Source organism: Polypterus senegalus, chromosome 11, assembly GCF_016835505.1.
Source record: "Polypterus senegalus isolate Bchr_013 chromosome 11, ASM1683550v1, whole genome shotgun sequence".
NCBI classification, from domain to species: domain Eukaryota; kingdom Metazoa; phylum Chordata; class Cladistia; order Polypteriformes; family Polypteridae; genus Polypterus; species Polypterus senegalus.
Window position 1 is genome coordinate 61,690,629 of NC_053164.1, and position 15,361 is coordinate 61,705,989.

A 15,361-nucleotide genomic window follows, 5' to 3' on the forward strand; every position below is an offset into this window, starting at 1 on the left:
ATTTGAAATTGTACTCTCACAGTATACAATAAAATAATGACTTATGAAATAAATACATAAATTACATTTGTTTCCCCTAGAGTCTTGAGAAATACATATAGTGAAGCCACAAGTAGCAATGATCATCAAAAAGTAAAAACACATCAGGAGTTTAAGCTAAGAATAAATTGCATCACTATTTTGTAGAATCCATCAAAAATATAACTTACTTCAGTAATGAAAGTTTGTCCACTTTATCCAACAGTCCATTCTGGATCGTAATTGTGCCATAGCAATAAATAAACATAATTTGGTTTACTACAATGTTTGTATTCATTACAACAGTGTAGGGAAGTATTATTTACAAAAGTATTTAAATGTGGTACATGATAAAGTAATACTTTAAAAATGTTTTATTTTGCTAACCACAGGTGGGATTAATCATATTTATGGCTCACATTGGTAGTAATGTGCCTGCATCTGAAGCTGAAATTGGTTTGGTTGATGGGATCTACACATGTATGCAAACCAAAGAATCAGTGTCAGTAGGCCTTTCATCATTTATGATAGAGCTCAATCAGGTAAAACAGAAATAATTCCTAATGCACGAAATGCATACCAAAATAGATACATTTAATTCTGAAATTTTCTTTTTATTTCTTTCTTTCTTTCTTTCTTTCTTGCAAGATGGCCAGTGCTCTGAACAATTCTACAGACAAATCAGTTATTCTTATTGATGAATTTGGAACAGGAACAAATACAGTAAGTACTTTTTCTAAACATAGCAATACTGTACACTGTAAATCAATAATACAGATTACTAATGAGGAGAGACACTGTTGATGCAATATAGGATTATAGTTGTGTTGACCAGTAATTCTGTTAAATATTTGACTTCAATTTAGGAATTCTGTAACTGTTTATGAAAAATTAATCACTCATGCTGTTTAATTTTTTAAAAAATACATTTGTTTTGAGGTTGATGGACTGTCCCTATTTGTTGCTACTTTGAGACACTGGATGAAGCTTGGTTGGGCCTGTCCAAATATTTTTGTCTCTACACATTTTCAAAGACTTGGCAAACTCAACTTTCTTCCTGCAAGTGCATTACATCGTTTTCTGGTAAATAAATTAACGTCAATTTAATCAGACATAGTTTTTCAGTGACCCTTAGGTCTCCGTGACTGTTTATTTTTTTGTTTATTTTCCTTTAAAAGGTTTAGGTAATTTATGAGAGAAAAATATCCATTTAAATGGATTTATATTTTATACAAAGTAGTACTGTTTAAATAGTTTCTCTAATTCACATTTTTAGATTTGTTACATTTGTAAACCTAATTGTTTCTACAAGTATAATATTCTGCATATCCATCAAACTGACTAAATATAATTTTAGGCCACAGGGAGAAATATAACATACAGTTAAGCTGTCTAAGCATGTAACTTCCTCTAAAAAGAGTAATCTGTGATCAAGTGACACACCATCTATGGTCTAGTGACCCACGTCCTGAATACAGAGGAATTTTAGTGTCACGCACATCTGTTCCTCAGAGAGTCACAGTCAGGGCAGGTAATGGAACAATCCTTACAGATGACACTGCAATTGTGACCCGCTGGGCTGGCTACTTTGAGCATGGGATGTCCCTTTGGGACATCCTGAGACTTTGCGGGATCCCCCCAAAGTTGCTGGATGTCATGGCTGGCCTGTACACTGGTACTGGGAGTGCTGTGCAGAGAGGAGGCAGAACCTCTGCATTTTTCCCAGTTGATTCTGGGTTTCGTCATGGGTGTGTTCTTGCTCCTACTCTGTTCAGTGCTTGCACTTGGTGTTGCGCTGGGTTGTGGGCTCCAGAGGCTGATCTTGACTTTGATATTGACTTTACCGACAATGCTGTGATCTTCTCAGAGTTAATGGAGGTTCTGATCGGTGTTCTCGAGGGACTGAGCAAGGAATCTGAGTGTCTGGGCTTGTGAGTGTCCTGGATAAAAAACAAGATCCAGGCCTTTAATGACCTCTTGCGTCTGTCTGCAGAGAGAATGTCGACCTTGTTGAGAGGTTTACTTACCTCAGCAGTGATATTCATGTCTCAGGTAACTCATCCTTTACATTATAAAGCAGTAGGTAAGTAAAAATCAGATTATAAAACTTAAACATAGATTCATGTTTTCACTTTTAGGATACAATAAGATTCTGTACCTTTATAGACATGGCTGTGAAAAATGTTTATTTTCCAAAACCTTTATTCATTGGAATCAATGCTGATTACATATACAGGTCAAATTCCGTTACAATGAACTCCCAGGGACCTAAAAAATATTTTGTTGTAACGAAAATTTTGTTGTAATGAGATTCTGTATTTGTTACTATAGTACTTTCTTTAACTTGTGTACAGGCATTTGCAGTCATTTCAATAGCAGCTTCTTTCGCGTTAATTTTAATCTCTTCCCGTCTACAAGTTATGCTGACAAGAATTTTTCTCAGTATTTCCTTGCCACAATACACTTTCAGGGTGCGAATGATGCCCAAATCCAATGGCTGAAGCACTGCTGTGCAATTGGGTGGGAGGAATTCAACACGAACATTATCTAAATGTGGAAGCATGTTGTGTGCAGCACAGTTATCAATCAGAAGCTGAATCATCCTTTTCTTCTCCTTCATATTGTGAGGTTTCTGAACAATTTTGGGATCCCCCCACCCACTCCCCATCCAATGGGAATGACACGCTGAAGTGCGTCTCGAAGCGCTATTGCAGCGTCTGTGGAAGATTGTTTATCCGTTGCTGAGGCAGGGCAATAGCAGGCTCACAGCAGTGCAGTGAAGTGCCACAGAAGCAAATCATAAAAGATTGGGGTCGTGCTGTAAGTCCCTGTCTTGCACCCCAAAACACAAGGCTTAGTCTCAGTACTTTAGCAAAATCAGCTTTATTTAGCTTGAAACAGGAACGGCACAGCTATTTACTGTAGCGTGATCTGCCACTCTGCTATACACGGACACAGCAGTCTGGCAGGGTCGTGGCCAGGTCAGTGACCAAGTAATCCTGTTATCTGCATTTACAATGTACATGCTCCTAACCTTGCATCACCCATCAAGATCTTTTCTGTTTACTTTGGCGGAGAGACGCAGCATACCTGCAAGCCTGCTATTGCCCCGTACAGACACGGAGATCGCACTTCGGGACGCTCTTCGACTTGCTGTCTAGTTGGGGGAGGTCCCAAGAGAGTTTACAAACCTCACATTTTCTTGAATGAGTGCCGCATTAATAGGAATGTTTCTTGAATGAGCATCACAGAACCATATAAAATCTGCTTTTTCAACGTCTTCAAATGCAACAATTCACATACGTTTGCAACCCAAGATTTTTCTTCTCTGTGGTGGGCTGGCACCCTGCCTGGGGTTTGTTTCTTGTCTTGCGCCCTGTGTTGGCTGGGATTGGCTGCAGCAGACCCCCGTGACCCTGTAGTTAGGATATAGCAGGTTGGATAATGGAATGGATGGATTTTTCTTCTTTTTTTGCTCTGTCTTTCAAGAAAGTTGACAGTGTCGATGGCGAAATTCTGAATTCACTGGCAACGTCTTTTTTCTTTTTTGCCGCAATCGTGAGCTGCAAAAAATGTAAGTTTTTTTTTTAATATGAACTGTTAGCATTTTTTCGTGTCTGCCGTTTCTATATGAGGGTGACAATGAGTTAAATTCCAATGGATGTTTTTCAAATGTTGACGAGCAATAAGCAGAAGGTATCACTGAAAAAAAAATTACAATGTTTCTGTTTGGGGGTCGTTCTGCACAACTGAGCTGCGACTACAGAACTAACTGCTCTGTGGATGATTCATTCAGGCATTTCAAGTTCTTTTTTGGACTTCGTTGTAATAAAAGTATCTGCTGAATGTACTTCATAGTAACAAGATTTCTATAGACTTGTGTCATATGGGGAAGCTGTTGGGACCATAAAAATACTTCGTTGTATTGAAAAATTCATTGTAAAGATATTCGTTGTAACGGAATTTTACCTGTAATTTAATTTAAAATGCAAATGCAAACATCTGTCTAATGATTAAGAATACAAATGTATTTGTTACGATGGCCAAAAAACTGCAGTTTATTTTTCGTAGATATTCTTTGAATATACTGTGCTGCAAAATAGTACGCCCACTATAAAGCATTGTATCATTTAACATATGTGATCTGATCATTATGTTATTTCTCTCAATAGATTAAGCTGATTAAATATAATTAAAAACATTCTAAGATTACACTTTGTATTTTTAATTCAACAAAAATCACCAGAAATGCAAATGTTTGGGATGTAAAATGTTAGTAGGCTACTAGCTGAATCATCTCCTAACCATTACAGTTTGGTCTAAATGGCCCAATATAAATACTGTAATACAGAAAAAACACAGTATAAAATATTCATACAGTTTGGGGCTTTCAGAAGAAAGATTGTAAATCATTTTCAGATTAATTTATAGTGGGTTATTACTCAGTATGACAAATGTTTACAAATGGAGAAAATTCCAGATTACTAACATTCTTCAAAAGTAGGTTGTTCCATTATATTTTGTTTTGGAAGGTATGGGTTGCCCTTCTACGGAAACTCCGTACTACGGAAGCTCTGAACCGCGCAGTGAAAAACAATTATGGGATAACCCTTATCTCAAGATACTTTCACGTATGTACGAGATGTTTTCACGTACGTACGCAATAAACTTAGAGGTAAACTTAGATTAAAATATTACAAAAGTACGGAAGCTCTGAACCGCACAGTGAAAAAAATTCTGGGATAACCCTTATCTCGTACGTACATGAAAATATCATGCACGCGTGCGTGAAACATCTCGTACGTATGAGATACTTTCACGTGCGTACGAGATGTTTTCATGTAAGTAATCTGATATTTCACGTTCGTACGAGATGTTTTCACGTACATACGAGATACTTTCACGTATGTACGAGATAAACTTAGATTAAAATATTACAAAAGTGTGCATCAGGGCTTCCTAATTACGACCTTACCAAGGCCATGGCGCTTCAGTTTGACGTCACTTCCAGCACTTGTTGCGCGGTAAAATAAAAAAAGCAGATGGATGGGCTTTTATTTATTAAAGGAGTGTGGGATGGTTAGAGTTGGGTTTAACAGCAGCTTGCAGTACCTACGTCAGGTAATGCCCAGAACGTCAGTCACGAAATGCCCATCGTATACCCCGTTACACTATGGTTAAGATTAGGCTTTTGGGAGGGTAACGGTTTAGTTACGTGCTTTATGTTTACAGGTATTCGTCTGCACACTCGTATGGAGCAACTGAAGAGATCGGGTGTTTTTTTTTCTTCCTGAGAAACAATTTCGTGCGTACAACTTACTATCTCGTGCCCACCACTTACCAAAGCCTGCACACCAGGCACATTTAAGGTCGCATCTGCCAATACTGCGTGTGCACTGCATTCTTTCAGATGAGCACCAAATGCCATCGCGTGCTACTGTATATCATTTTCTGGAAACAGGACATATCACTGAACAGTCTGATGTTTTCCTCATACTGTTACAGTCCATAGAAATTAATATTGGCAAGTTTATAAAATCAGGCTATGCATTCAAACCCAGATCGTTAAATCCGCGAAGCAGCACCGCTAACCAATGCACTAATTTATAGTAATAGGAAATTACATTAGTTAGCCATTTACTTTCTAGCCCGCAGCTTGTTATTCGCACAAGTTACGAAATTAACGAATTCGTATTTCACGTATTTACTGTGTGTGAAATTTACCCAGTTCAATGCGGGTTCACTAATTTAATTCTCTGGTAAACCTGGCACACTCGATCGCTTATCTGCACCAATGAACTGTGGGATTTAACGTGCATCTAAAGAGTTAAATCCAAATCGGGCCACTTTAACTCCCGCCGTTTTCAGACAAGAAATGTACCCTTGTTAAAAAGCAAAACTTGAATATCCTAGTGAAATCTACTGGCCAACCTGGTACACTGGGTCACCTGTTACATTGTGCAAAATGAATTGCGATCTTTTAAAGTACAGCAGAGATCTAAATCGTGTTGCTGCCGTTTTTATTCTCACGTTTTTGACATGATGGATCACTAAGTTAAATTGCAGGTAGTACTTGCTTAGCCCAAATGTAGGTACACTTGGTATATTAATTGGCTAACTTATGATGTCATTGTGTTTACGGTAATGGGAAAAAATAAAGACATCTTCTTTCAGTTTTATTACATATCAGAGGCACGGATGGTTATTTAACCTGATTGCCCCTTAAACAGCGGAGTCCGACTTGTTGCTAATATGGGAATGTGTAAACTTTGCTAGAAAAAAGGACTTGGGCTAAGGAAGTATTACCTGCCATTTAACTTAGGGATCCATCTTGTCAAATACGTGACAATAAAAATCCGCCTCAACACGATTTAGATCTCTGCTGTACTTTTAAAGATCGCAGTTCGTTTTGCACAATGCAACGGGTGACCCAGTGTGCCAGGTTTGCCAGTGGATTTCACTAGAATATTCAAGTTTGGCTTTTTAACAAGGGTACATTTCTTGTTTGAATACGGCAGGAGTTACAGTGGCCCGATTTGGATTTAACTCTTTAGATGCACGTTAAATCACACAGTTCATTAGTTCAGATATGCGATCGAGTGTGCCAGGTTTACCAGAGAATTAAATTAGTGAACCCGCATTGAACTGGGTAAACTTCACACGCACTAAATACGTGACATATGAATTCCTTTTGTAACTTGTGCGAATAACAAGCTGCGGGCTAGAAAGTAAATGGCTAACTAATGTACAGTAATTTCCTATTACTATAAATTAGTGCATTGATTAGTGGTGCTGCTTCGCAGATTTAGCGATCTGGGCTTGAATGCATGGCCTGCCTTTATAAACTTGCCAATGTTCATTTCTGTGGACTGTAACTGTGTGAGGAAAACATCAGACTGTTCAGTGATATGTCCTGTTTCCAGAAAATGATGTACAGTAGCACGCAACGGCATTTGGTGCTCATCTGAAAGTATGTGCCGCACACGCAATATTGGCAGGTGCGACTTTAAAGAACCTGTGCGCAGGCTATGGTAAGTGGTGGGCACAAGATAGTAAGTTGTACGCACCAAATTGTTTCCCAGGAAGAAACAAAACACCATATCTCCTCAGGTGCTCCGTACGAGTGTGCAGACGAATACCTGTAAACTAAACCCTTACCCTCCCACAAGCCTACTCTTAACCATAGTTAGTTAGCCAAGCTGCTGTTAAACCCAACTCTAACCATCCCAAACTCCTTTAATAAATAAAAGCCCATCCGTCTGCTTTTTATATCACCGCGCTACAAGCGCTGGAAGTGATGTCAAACTGAAGCACCACAGCCTTGGTAAGGTCGTAATTAGGAAGCCCCGAAGCACACTTTTGTAATATTTTAATCTAAGTTTACCTCTAAGTTTATCGCGTACGTACGTGAAAACATCTCGTACGTACATGAAAGTATCTTGTACGTATGAGATATTTTCACGTACGTACGAGATAAGGGTTATCCCATAATTTTTTTTCATTGTGCGGTTCAGAACAAGGTTCTTTTTATGGATGTCCTATCCCTATGCCACTTACCAGCTACTATAACAGTACACGATCATTGCCACAGCCCACAAGTCACACTAGCTAGCATGCATCCCGGGTCTGATGACCTGTTACAAAAAAAAAAAAAATGAGAGTTGCATGGAAATGTCACATTAAAACATTGCACGATTTAACTAGTCTTTTTATGTATATATGGAGCAGACATATTTTTTATTTCACATTAACTACTAGAAGCTGTTTTTGTATTGTATTTGAGCATTGTTTTATTTTAAAAATAAAAGTTCTCTTAAATATTATTAAAGCTACCTACTTATGACTTTTGTAGGCAATGAGTATTTTTTTATGTTTTAGACTATGGAAACAACAGTTGATGGAGATGAACTGGTTTTCTTTTACCAGCTCAAAGAAGGGTTATCTGAGTCCAGCTATGCAGCCAATATTGCCACTATTGCAGGCATGCCGGCAAATATTGTAGAGAGAGCTGTTGAGGTGAGATTTATTCTGTAGATAGTGCATGTGTTTATGAAAAGTGTTAAATAAATATTCAGTTAAATAGCAGCTGCAGATATAATTGAGAAGATTAGCATGTGTATGCTCTCAAGTCATCTACTTTGTGTTACCGACCTCAGGCCTAGGGGAACCTGGGCCAGGTACAAGCCACTGTTGCTACAGTGTAGCCACAGCGATATGGTGTAAAGCATAAAAGAAACAGACAACAGTCCCGAGTCTCAGACCATACTTGCCTGTTCTCTTTTTTCCAGAAATATATATATACTTCAATTTTTGCATAGATCAAAAATCAGTGAAAACAATGGTGCAAGCCAATTTCCTCTGCATAACAAATAGTGTAAACACATTTACTTAGAGTCCTTGATTAGAAGCCAATTTTCCAAGGAAGCAGACAGTTCTGTATCCCAACATTGTATGTAGATGAGATACTAAGTCAAAGCAGTCTGACTATTCAAAGCAGGTGACTCTTTAGCAAGACAGGTAAATATTTATGTCCTGTAGATAGCCATCAGCAATAACCTGTAGCAGAATTTTCCAGAAATTCTGCCTTTTCTAAGTAACACACCAAAATGTTATTTTCTTTATAATGCTGAGTTGTAGCCCATTACACTCTCCCCTACTTTTTTGAGATGTTTCCTGACATCTTGCTCCAAAGGCTCAGCCTTTGGTTCAGTGTCTATTGTGTCTCAACTAGTGGTCTTAGATAATAATCAAATCCTGGGTATGCTGGATACACTATTGTGTGGCTTGGCAACAGATACATAGGATTCTGTATAACTGCATGGACACCAGGATTCCAAGGCTGGTATGATGGCTGCCCCAGTCTGTGGTATGTGAATACTTCTCTGGGTCTGACAGTGCGAGCCGATCTTCTTAAAGTATCCCCTTCTCTGTCACTCTGGTGTTCTGTTGCTAGGTCTTCTTGGCCATTTGTGGGTTCCACTACTTCATCAATGTTCTCCACCTGGGGTTCAGCAACACTGCTCTCCATTTCCAGTCCTTGTTCCCTTGATGTTCCTTGCAAAGGATTTCTGTCAGGTTGTCGTGGTTCTCGTGGTTCAGGGTAGAACTCTCGGGCCTTGGCTCTGAGCCTGGAGCGTGACTCAGATTCTATTACCTCAGATCTGACATGTGCTGGAAAGCATGGCAAGCAACGGGACCATATGAGGTTTCTGCTTCCTCATCGGAGTGATCAGACGCTGAGTCTGGTGTCTCACTCTTTGTTCTTGCCAGTCTTTGCATTTTCCTTTTCACTGTGTTTGATTTAGTGTCTTTTTCAAAAGGTAAGTCATTGACAGGCAGCAGGAGGTTGCGGTGTAGTATCCGGGGTGCTCTGCTACCAACTTCTGGCTGTACCTTATACACTGGGCTGTCTTTAATTCTCTCCACAATACGACATACCTCTTTTCCCAGTAGTCACAGAGTTTTCCTGAGCCTCCTCTCTCAGATAGGTTTCTGACTAAGACTCTGTCACCTGGTTGAAGAATAGCGCCCCTCACTGTACGGTCATAATACTGTTTACCCTTGGCCGATGCTTTCCGACTGTTATCTGCAGCAATCTGGTAAGCTTCCTTCATCTTAGTTGCCCATTTTTGCACAAAGTCTTGGCTGTCTGTTTCCTCATTGTCAGTTGTAAGATTAAACAACAAATCGATAGGTAATCTTGGAGCTCTGCCATACAAGAGGAAAAATGGTGAATAGCCAGTTGATTCGTGTCTTGTACAATTATATGCATGCACAATTTGTGGTAGGTAATCTTTCCACTTTGACTTTTTCTCTTCTTCCAAGGTTCGAGCATCTGAAACAGAGTTCGATTGAATCGTTCTACTGGATTCCCCTGTGGATGGTAGGGAGTGGTGCGGGAGTGAGCTATTCCAGATAGTTGTTGGAGCCTCTGAAATAAGTTATTTTCAAATTTACGCCCCTGGTCATGGTGCAGCTTTGCAGGGTAGCCAAAACGGGGGATAAAGTCTTGGAAAATCTTCTCAGCTGCGGTTTTTCCAGATTTGTTTTTGGTGGCATATGCTTGTGCAAAGCGAGTGAAGTGATCCATGAGAACCAGAACATAGTCATAACCTCCTTTACTTGGCTCAAGACGGAGAAAATCTACAGAGAGCAGTTCAAAATGTTTGCTTGTAGTAATAGAGCCCATAGGTGCTCTGTCTTGGTTACTAGGGTGCTTCTGTTTGATGCAGGCGCATTGTCGAATTACATAATCTTCAATCTCTCGCTGCATGTAAGGCCAATAAAATCTTTCTCTGGCTAGATGAATCACCTTGTCAGATCCGATATGTCCCATATCATCATGGAGGCTTTTAAGGACAACTGGTTTCAGCTTATGTGGCAAAACAAGTTGCTTTCTTTTCCTACTTGCCTGTACAGTACTCCCTTGTAAATGGTGAGTTTGTTCCATTCATGTATCAGTCTCTTTGTTTCAATTCTCATTTGTTCCTTGCCCTTCTTATTTGGACCCCATCCTCTGCTTTTGAAGTTAATGACTTCACTGATGGTAGCATCTTCTTGCTGTGCGACCCTAATATCATTTAGTGTGACTGTATCAGCACTTTCTGGCAACACACCATCATCCACTGAGGTGAACTGTAGAGCAGCCACCCATGGTACTTCTTTATCTTTAGCTGCTTTGTCCCCCTGCCAGACAGCTGAGACGACTTCAGGAGATATTGTTTCATTATACTCAGTGATAGTGGACTGTAAGTCCACAGGGAAGCGGGACAGCGTATCTGCATCTGTATTTGCTTTCCCAGGGCGGTATTTGATTTCAAAGTTAAAGTCTGCTAATTCTCCAACCCAGCGATGACCCACTGCATTCAGTTTTGCTGTACTCAGAGCATATGCCAGAGGGTTATTGTCAGTATATACAGTGAAGGTGGGTGCATAATATAGATAGTCTCTAAATTTTTCACAGATTGCCCACTTCAGGGCCAAGAATTCTAACTTGCCAGAGTGGAGATGGTAATTTCTCTCAGCTGGGGTTAGTGTTCTTGATCCATAGCCAATTACACATAGTTTACCCTCCTGCTGTTGGTAAAGTACTGCTCCTAGTCCTTCGTTTGATGCATCAGTGTGCAAAACAAAGGGCAATTCAAAATTTGGAAAAGCAAGTATGGGTGGATTGGTGAGTATATCCACAAATTTAGAAATGACTGTACGATGTTCATTAGTCCATTGAACTGGTGTCCTTGAAGGTAGCTGTACATTGAATTTTATCCTCCCTCTTGCTGTAGTCGCCAAGCTGGATTTTCCAGTATTTCCAATAGTACCATTTAAAAGTTCAAACAAAGGTTTTGCCAACCTGGAAAAGTCCTGTATGAAGGAGCGGTAATAACTAAGGAAGCCCAGCAAGGATCTGACTTCTCCAACTGTTGTGGGTTCCTTTTCCATTAACTGTCAGACTGCTTCCAAATCCTTAGGGTCAATCTGCACCCCCTCTTCAGACACTAGACGACCTATGTACCAGATTTGTTGTCGGAATAACTCACATTTCTCTGGTCGTAATTTTATTCCATGTTCTCTCATTCGAGACAGTACCCGTTTCAAGTCTTCCACATGGTCTTGAAATGTTTTTGAAAAGCAAAGTACATCATCCAAATATGGGGTGCAACCTTCATCTCTCAATTGTTCCAGTACCCCTTCCATGCATCTTTGAAATGCTGCAGGAGCGTTGCTCAAGCCAAAAGGAATGCGTACCCACTCATATAGTCCCCAAGGGGTACTGAAAGCAGTGACAGATCTTGAGTCCTCATCCATGAAACCTTGATGATATGCACTTCCTTGATCCAGGATTGAAAACCATGAGTAGCCCCCAAGATTATCCAGTAGGTCTTGAATGCGTGGCAGGGGGTGTCTGTCAGGGATGGTTTTACGGTTTAGCTCTCTAAAGTCCACACAAAGACGCAAACTTAAGTCATTTTTCCTGACACAGACAACTGGAGAAGAGTAAGCTGAAGTGGACTTCTTTATCCAACCATGGTCCAAAAGGTTTTGGATGTATTCCTTCACCTCTTGGTATAAGGGCTTTGGAATAGCATTGTACCTTTTCTGCACAGGAGTATCATCCTTCAAGTGGATTTTTAGCTTCAAATCTGGAATGCAACCAATTTCACCATCTTCCCGTGAAAATACATCTGATTCTTCATATAACATGCGCTTAACTACCTCTTGTTCTTCCTCTTTTAAGTAGGACAAATCTACTGGTGGGTTCCATTTCTCTCCAGCAGTAACCTTGTATTTGTTGCTTTCCTGTTGTGGACACTTTTTCTCTAGTGTCGTTTCTTGTGACTGAAGACAGAGAGATATAATTAAAGTTAGTAAAAAATCTTTTATTAATACACACCAGGCAAGGGTAAGATGACAGAGAAGCACAGTCCTAGGACACCTGCCCTTCATCTGCCTCGAGGGGTCGGTATCCCAAATCTTTTATAGGGCCTTTGTCTTATGACTTTGGTTGCACAAGAATTTCAAACCGTTACATCTTACAACATTTTGCTTGGATCAGCATTTACCACATCCTTTAAGTTCATCAGTTGGTCACTTGTGGTTTTTTGTTCGTTAGGAGAAACAAGTTTGCACTTGCACTATAAAGACAGGTTCTGCGTGGCTCTATCATGTATACCAGATTGATCAAACTGATCAAACTATTTATTATTTTTCCACATTCCCCCCTTTTGAACAATCTGGGTATGACAAGGAATAAAGGAAAGTTAGACAGCGGAGGTAAAAAGTGGGGAAGGAGGAGGAGAGGGGGAAGGGGACGAGGAAACTGAAGAAGCAAATTGGAGTATATGTTCCTCATGTAGCATATAGGCCTATGCCATAGAAGCAGTGAAATATTTGGATATTATATAGCGAATAAGAGGAATAATGCAGCAGCCAACAAGGAGAAGAACAATGAATACTACTGCCAAAGAAATAAATGCTGATTTTAGCCATTGGCCCCAGGACCCGAAAGTGGACGTAAACCACTGATCCCAAGGGTTAGGGATGCCAGAGTTAGCGGCAAGTTCATTAGAAAGGGCAGTGAGACCGGCTAATGCACGAGTGATAGAGCCATCAGGAGCAGTATTATTGGGAATGTAGGTGCAGCAAGTGTCTCCAAACATTGCACAGACACCACCTTTTTCTGCTAAAAGCATATCTAGGGCCAACCTGTTCTGCCAGGTCATTAGAGAGGTACGATCCAACTGCTCATGAATTCCTTCAACGGCATCTTTTGTGAAGTTGAGGAATCGTTGTTGGTTATAATACAAATAATTGATCCAATCGACATTTTTATTGATGGTGATCTGAGGTATTATGGACTCAAACCCAGCAGCTACCTGATCCCTGGCATTAAATTTATCTCCTATGGAATCGATATATACTCCTGGGCCGTGTAGGGAGAAACTGGAAGAAGAATCTGGGAGAGAACGGGTTCGGCGGGAAATAGTGGAGAGCTGGGAATAAGAGGGGTGATACGGAGAGTGTGAAGAGGGTAAGGTCAGTAATCGGAAGGCATGACCAGCTGTATAGGGGCACAAGTGCCAGACCAATCGAAAGGCAAGATATCAAATAGTTTTGACCTAAGGGCACATCCACCAAATATCAGACCTAGGGGTAGTTTGGGAAAGCAAAACTTTGAAAGAGTGGAATTAAAAGAGGAGGAGTCAACATGGAAGGTCTGGGAGCAGAAGGAAGAAGGTAATTCTCCTACCCAAGCAGTTCCATTTGATTTAAAGCATGTGAAATTACCTTCGTGAGATTGAAACATGGGGTAATCATATGATGGGTGGGGGGAAAAAGGGAAGATAGATTAGCACATTCGGAATTAGTGGGGATTTTGGGGCTAGTAAACAAGTAGAGAAGACAAGGTAACCCAGTGGGGTCAGAAATGTTGGATAGTGGGAAAGGGACTGTAGCTAAATGAGAGCGTGGCTGCACAAGCGTAGTAATGTGAACGGTTAACCTGTTTTGCTGAATAGATTACCCACTGCAACCATCTATTTTGATCCCCATAGCCTGTCTCCACAGAGAAAGTGCTGGTTAAGGTATTTAGATGCAAAATCTGAACCAGGGGTGATTCATTATGTGGAGATACAGTGGTGAGAAACTGAGTAAGAGAGGGGGACGAGGGAGAGAGAGAAGGTGTCCCAACCTTAATTTGAAAAAATCCTCGGGGATCATAACCACTTGCATATGCAGCTAAGACATAAGTTCCTGAATCATGCAGAGAAGGATTCTTCAGAGTAATGATTAATGGATTACAATGATTCTCGGCACACTCATGAGGGCGTGTCCCTTTAAAATAGAGAATCGAGTTTTCAGGCCATACTGTGTAGCCTGCCAAGGTTCATAACCCCAGTCATTTGGTCCTGTATTTGCAAACACATCGCTCCAAAATCCACATTCAGAGTCCTCTGAGGAGGAACCTGAATCAGAGTCATACCAAGGGTAGCTTACACAAACATATTTGTCAGGCCATTCCCATTGTTCCTGTCTGCCAGTACAGGGGGCAATTGCACAAAATCAACCTGGAATGAGGCAGTTTCTTCCACCTGGAAAGTCAGTGTCACCCGTGAAGTGGATAATGGAATGGAAAACAATAAGATTATGTATATTAAGGGTGCCATCTTTTGCAGTGTGAAGCGTGAATCCAGGCGGGCAATCCTTCAACCTTTACGGCGTGTGGTGTAGACAGAAGAACTTGGAACGGTCCTCTCCACCTAGGCTGATGCCAATGTTTCCTCCGGGTATCTCGAACCAGAATCCAGGTGCCCAAGGGAATCGGCGAGTCTTCAGATGGAGGGCTGGTTCTCCAGGCCTGATTAACCTGCTCGTGGACTTCCTTCAGGGATGCTCGGAGACCTGTAAGACTAGAAAGAATATCATTGTCCACGGTATGCAGGTTCACATTTCCTATAACCATGCCAACGGGCATAGGTCGTCCGGTCAGAATTTCAAACGCGATAGTCCCAATTGTCGGTGTGTCCGTCCCTCAATCCCATTAGGGCCAGGGGCAGAGCGTCTGGCCATGATAAATTGGTTTGTTCACAAATTTTTGCAAGTTTAGCTTTAGGGTGCCATTGCATCGTTCTACGATACCCCCACTTTGTGGATGATATTTGCAGTAATGATGTACATTGATCTGCAGCCAGGTGGTTAATTCATTTATAATGGAATTCACAAAGTGAGTACCATTGTCTGTTTGTAACTTTTGCGGGATGCCCCATCTTGGAATAATTTCTTTAATTAGTGCCTTAGCAACTGTTTTAGCATCATTGTGTTTAGAAGGGAAAGCTTCTACCCATCG

General features: G+C 40.7%; 1 protein-coding gene across 1 annotated transcript in view; it reads left to right on the top strand.

Moving 5' to 3' along the window:
* msh5 (mutS homolog 5) overlaps positions 1 to 15,361 on the top strand; it is a 75,317-nt gene that overhangs the window by 43,225 nt on the left and 16,731 nt on the right. Inside the window, exons 20-23 of the mRNA XM_039768786.1 lie at positions 411 to 560; positions 667 to 741; positions 958 to 1,101; positions 7,897 to 8,034. Of these exons, the coding sequence (XP_039624720.1) occupies positions 411 to 560; positions 667 to 741; positions 958 to 1,101; positions 7,897 to 8,034 (507 nt within the window). The remainder of the gene's footprint in view (positions 1 to 410; positions 561 to 666; positions 742 to 957; positions 1,102 to 7,896; positions 8,035 to 15,361) is intronic.